Source organism: Helianthus annuus, chromosome 10, assembly GCF_002127325.2.
Source record: "Helianthus annuus cultivar XRQ/B chromosome 10, HanXRQr2.0-SUNRISE, whole genome shotgun sequence".
Classification (NCBI taxonomy): domain Eukaryota; kingdom Viridiplantae; phylum Streptophyta; class Magnoliopsida; order Asterales; family Asteraceae; genus Helianthus; species Helianthus annuus.
The window spans coordinates 85,930,439-85,936,923 of record NC_035442.2 but is presented as its reverse complement, the minus strand read 5'-3'; the positions used below and the strand labels follow the sequence as shown (position 1 = coordinate 85,936,923).

General features: G+C 35.1%; 1 protein-coding gene across 1 annotated transcript; it reads right to left on the bottom strand.

Moving 5' to 3' along the window:
- Positions 1–373: 373 nt before the first annotated feature.
- LOC110882116 lies at positions 374–5,544 on the bottom strand. Its single transcript, XM_035978232.1, has 4 exons — positions 5,225–5,544; positions 4,827–5,142; positions 1,259–1,792; positions 374–612 (listed from the first exon to the last, which is right to left on the bottom strand). Exons 1-4 carry the CDS (start codon positions 5,542–5,544, stop codon positions 505–507), a joined length of 1,278 nt encoding a protein of 425 aa, XP_035834125.1. The 3' UTR covers positions 374–504.
- Between the last annotated feature and the right edge of the window lie 941 nt (positions 5,545–6,485).

The window sequence follows — 6,485 nt, the reverse complement described above, 5'->3', positions numbered from 1 at the left end:
GTTTGTTTTCTAGAAGTCTTAGCATTATTTTGCTTCCGCTGTGCAATGAAGATACCGGTCCAGTCACGCCAGCTCTGATATTTCGGGGTGTGACAAATTAATGGGCTTTTTAAAACATTCCTTTTATACATGTTTGAATCCCAAACCTCAAGTAGAGTCAACAGAGTTCCGTGAGCTTCAAGGTAAGTATCTAAGACGTTGGTAGTATCTACGTTAGACCTTGTAAACTTTTACATTTAGATTCTAAACAACCTATTAACTATAAACTACAAACTATTGAATTTGTATATTGAACAAACTCTGTTGTAGATCAAACTAAACAACTCAATGATCGGATCTAAAACCAATAGAGTATAAGATGAACTCTTTTGAGTGTCCACTACTTGTTCTTGCTTGTACGTTAAGTGTAAGTGCAAATTCTCTATCCTTCCATGTATACACGACTTGTCATTGATCAATTTTTCGTCTCGATTTGATGTAGGGCCACACATGAAGTGATCGATGTTATGGTTTCTTATGTATTAGTTCCTCTTCATGGCACGACCTGATGTTGATTTCCATTAATTTGTATGATGAGGAAGGTAATATATCGCAACATTGTCTTCTAGGGGACTGCAACTGTTCACATATAACCCAAAATCATGAGTTTTAATTAATGCTACTAGCTTTTGACATTTAGAAGTCCAATTTATGTATTGCTAGCACTTACTAACACGTTAATCAAGATAACCCGAAACCTATTTATTACCTACCGTATTATTGTTGTTTTTGAGGTTATGTTAGGAATTATCACCCCTAGTAGATAGGGCAGGTTAATAAGTCGTTGAAACCGACTGAACCGCTAAACTAGAGTAAGGCAGTTTTCATTGATTTGAGATCCAAACGGTCCAGTTTTGACCGTTGGTCGGTTTAGTGGTTTGGTTTGGTCTAGTTTGGAAGTTAAAATCGGCGGTGTAAACTGAACCGCCCAGTCTGTTTAGCTGTTATTAAAAAAATCATTTTAGAATATGTATGTGTATGAATTATGTTAATCATTTTTTAATATAAATTAATGTTTGGTAAACAACATCGGTTAAAGCGGTCAAACCACCATGGAAACTAAATTGTTAAAGCACCAAAACCAACCAAACCACTCGGCCTATCCGGTTTGGTTTGTCATACTTTGAAATTGTAGTTAGCGGTTCGGTTTTCCTCAAATCAGCTGAACCGGACTATGATCACCAACAAAACAACTTGGAATGATTATGAAATACTTTACCTGTTTTAATTCAAGATTTAGTTTTTGGGAATACACTGTGATCTCTTGAATTCTTCTTGGAGATGACATGCCAAATGTGCAGTTTCTTTCTTCCATGACTCTGTAAACGCTAGTAATCCTGTCTTCCTTCAAGTGCACACTATCCAAATGAAACACGACAGGTCTTCGACAAGGTTCGTGGTGGTGTCGCCTCATGTCAAAGTTGAAAAACGTATTAAAAACGCGATTCTTTAGCCACGGTTGAAATGTAACGGGAATACGAAGTACATCAGGTAGAAGAACATGGACCCCGAAAACTTCAATGGCATACCCCCATGAGACTGAAACCGTCCAAGAATACCAACGATCGTAACATACGGTTTGTTGCAAGATCCGATGAGGATCTATGTTTGCGGCTTCGTATAAATGACGCAAAGCGTTTGTTTGCGTCATGCTCGGGAAAATTGGATCAATGCGATCTGGGTGATGGAGGGACACCAATGGACTCATTGGATGCGTCTTCAATAATCCAAATGCATCTCCCGTAACATCCATCTAGTTAAGGATAGAAATAACAATAATAAGATAAAGAAAACTAAACCTAACATGCAGTTTCAGTCCCACTCAGCCTAGCCTAACAACTCGTTTTGACTTGACCCATCTCGGGTTTAAACACAAGTTGTTCGTGAGTCACTCGAGGCTAGCTTTTTAAAAGATTGAGTTGAGTTTAAACTAGCTCAAACCCAGACTTTATTTATCGATCTCGAGCTAGCTCATGAAGACTAAATGAGCCTATTATCTGCACATTTTTTTATTCAATAAATTCAATATATATTTATATAATAGTTTCCTGTAGAGAAAAATGCCCGGATAGTCCCTGTGGTTTCGCATTTTTTTCACCTATAGTCCCCAACTTTCTAAAACTACCTGAATAGTCCCCAACTTTTCATTTTTTGTTCCCCGATAGTCCCTGGGTCTAACTTCAGTTTGTTTTCTCTGTTAAGTGGGTGTGAAAAGACCAATTTACCCTTTCCTTTAAAAGGCCAAACCACAGGGACTATCCGGGCATCAACTTCATTTTTAGAGAAAAACCCACCACCACCACACTTCATCTTCAACCTCCACCCACCATCACCCTCCTCCACCCTTTAGGGTTTACCACACTCTCCGATCGTCTTCGGAACTCACTCACCTGCAATGACGACACCACCAATAAACCCGACTTCCGAGAACTTGATTTTGCTCCTGGGTCGGCTCCGGCTTCACCCATACAGACAAATGAAAAACACAATATCATTGCCTGCCTTCTCTTACCCTCTCGACTGCTCGATCGGTGACCGGAGCCGGGGTGCCGGCTGTGAACTCCGACAAACACTCACCCTTGCTTCCTCCCTCTCGAGTCCTCTCTATAGAAATTGGGGATTACACACACCACATAGAATTTAACTTCAGTTCATCATAAAGAATTGAAACAAGATTGTAAATTACGAAACTTTACACTGACCCATTTCATATAATTGATAAATTAGAGATACCCAAGTGGAAAATGAAGTTACCCTGAAGAGAAGAGCTGGTCTCTTTGAAGAAAGTTGTAAGCTTTGTGCTGTGTTATCGCTATATGTTTGTCTTTGTGAATGACTGATAAAAAACAGAGAAATGAAAGGTGGGTCTTTAAACCCTTATCTCATCATCTTAATAGTTTTCATATTTTTTTTCTTATCTTTGATTTTATATATATATATATATATATATATATATATATATATATATATATATATATATATATATATATATATGTGGTGACAGGCGGTTAAAAACATGGGGGTAACTTAGGGTTTCTTCAGTCATTCACGAAGACAAACATATAGCGATAACACAGCTATATGTTTGATTTTATATATATATATATATATATATATATATATATATATTCTTGCTTAATAGTTTTCATTTCTTGCTTAAGTGTTGCTGCTGAAATTTGACTTGGGTGTTTTAGGGTTTCTTCAAAGAAAATTGAAGAGAAGAAGGTGATGGTACATGGTAGAGGAGGGTGATGGTGGGTGGAGGTTGAAAATAAAGTGTGATGGTGGTGGGTTTTTCTCTAAAAATGAAGAATATGCCCGGATAGTCCCTGTGGTTTGGCCTTTTAAAGGAAAGGGTAATTTGGTCATTTCACACCCACTTAACAGAGAAAACAAATTGAAGTTAGACCCAGGGACTATCCGGGAACAAAAAATGAAAAGTTGGGGACTATTCAGGTAGTTTTAGAAAGTTGGGGACTATAGGTGAAAAAATGCGAAACCACAAGGACTATCCGGGCATTTTTCTCTTTCCTGTATGTAAAATTAAGATAACTAGTAATTAGAACTCGTGCATTGCGTCGGGACTATTAAATCGAACAAAAAGTAGAGGTAAAAACGTTAAAATACACACACGTTACAGTGTGTTAATTCGAAAAATTATACCAAAACGTAAAACGTATAAAAGAATAACTAACTCGATAAGGAACCGAACGTGTATTTTAATAGACACAAGGGTATAATTGTATTTTTCTCTCTTCATTTAATTAATTGTTTTTTTTTCTCTCTCCTGATTTCTCTTTCCAATTAAAAGAAATATTTAATTACATTATCTATATTTTTTTTCTCTCACAAATTACCTAACTTAATATTTGACAATTTAAAAAAAAATACAAACATTATCAAATATTGTTCCATCTAGAATACGATTAAAAATATTTAATTACATTCTCTGTACATATATGTATTAAATCAATGTTTGATGAAAAGAGGCATACTAGAAACAATATGTATTAATACACAAGTGTATAAGTTTGGTATATAGCGACCTGTATACACTATGTACCTGAATAATACACAGGTGTATACGTCTGATATATATCGACCTCTATACATATACGTACTTGAATAATACACAGGTGTATAGATCTAGTTTACACCGAGCTATGGGAACAAGATGTAATAATACACAAGTGTATAAGTCTTGTATTTACTGACATGTATACGTATATGTTAAAAAACATAATTTAATTAGGTTTAATATTTAATTTTAAAATGAACATAAGAGTTTATTTAAAAAACATTAGTTTTTCAATCTTTTATAATTAAAATAATAAAAAAATAATTAAAAATGAGAGAGAGAGAGAGAGAGAGAGAGAGAGAGAGAGAGAGAGAGAGAGAGAGTTAAGAGATAAAAAAATTAAGAGATTTTAATTAAAAATACTTGGCAGTCAATATTAAATTTTTAATCTAAAAAATATCAAAGGCCAAGATTAGTTCACTCTCATGACTTTGTTCACAAATGAACCTAATCCTAATATATAATCCTAAATGTATATAAAGTATTTATTAAATAAAAAACGAGCCAATTACGCTCGATTTGAAAATCTAATCACTAGTCGAGTTCAAGTTTTAGAATACGAACGGAGCCAAGCACGACTTGTCTCGTTTACACCCTTACTAACATATGTGTTTGGTGCTGACTCATTATTTTTTTTAATTTTGAGAAAACTTATGGCACCCTGTGTTAACTAACAAGTGGGATAAGGATGATTCTTGGAAGGAATTACCTGATGAAAACCGGGCTCGTTAGTAAATGCAACACCAAGCTCAGCCAAACATGATGAAATCCGGCCATCACTACCATACAAATGCGTATATCTCTCCAAACACGAGTCTAGAACCTTTGACAAAACTTTCGCCAACGGATAACTTATCGCAAACCCAGCTCCACCATATGCCATAGAAAATGAAAAATGTCGATTTTGCACGTAACTCTCCGAGTTCGACCCTATGTAATACCATAGATTATGATCATATTTCGACAACGTCTTAACCAGGTTATCCGGAAAGAACAGCGTATCATCGTCCCCGAACACAAACCACCTAAATCAAAACAAATACAAGTCTAAAAACATAAGATAACATTAACCAGCTTTCATCAATAAACTAAATAAAACCAAAATACCTAGCATTTGTATGGTTTAACGCTACTGTCTCCGAAACCACACGAGCGACCCGAATGGCGGACCGGAGCCCACCATCCCACGTGTAACCAAACCGGGATGTGTCGTTGGAGATGCAAATCGGAGGCATGACAGAATCGTTATCGAGGAGAGTGTCATTGTCTAATGGAGCATCAAGAAAAATGCAACCTCGCATTTTATCATGGTTCCACCACATGTTAATGTATTCCTTTCGTGTTGGCCATGATTTGGCGGTCGAGGCAATCCCAAAAACGATATGATCAATCGATGTGGGTTCGGACGATGAAGGATCATTGCGCATGGAGGTTCTGGATTTCGAAAGAATTGGAAAGAAAATTGAGGGAAGATAAAGAATCAAACACATAATAGATACGACCAAAATGAGGGTGTTCAATCGAGAATTATTATATTGAAGCTTGTTGAATTTAGAACTCCGCATTGTTTACGTTTGAAGAAAATGTTTAATGAAATGGGTTGAACTGGACATGAGAAAATAGTTTGACCGATAAAGGAGAAATGGTTTGTTTGATGATCATCGAAAGTAAAAATTGTGATGATAAGCATTCAAGAGATACGATGAAAATAAGGTTTTTGAAAAAGAATCTTACTTGATAGAAAAAAACATACAAAGTTAACTCACGTTGTATGGTAATTTAGTGAAATGATTTAATTTGGAAATTAAAAGAAAATATTTGACCACAAAGAAAGGAGTTTTATTTTATAAAAACAGTTGATCAATGGTTCATATGTACTTCCCACCCTTGTATTACTTTTTTACTTTACATTAACCGGATAAAGGATTCAAACCACCATAGGGGTTTGACCAACTTTCGAATCCAAGTTTCTTTGCTTTGATATGTGATTTTGACTTGAATTTTTTTCTGCTAATTTATATAATATCAATTTGTAATATACTTAGGCTTTAAGTAGTTGTAACTTTTGCATTAATGGTGTTTCATGCTTAGTTTTGTTGTACCTTAATGTGTTGGGGTTATACACTTTGTTAAATTATATTATATTATATACTATAAATTTGTAATATTTGAAACATTTGTGTGCAAATTTGGTTGTAAGTTGTGCTTAAATACTTGTACCTTAATCAAATATAGGTTGTAAGTTGTGCTTAAGTGGTTGTACCTTAATCAAATAATAATGGTTTCATTACCTTATCAAATTCAATATGTTTTGTATGCATGTATGCTTGTAAATTGTGCTTAAGTGGTTGTACCCTAATCAAATAAT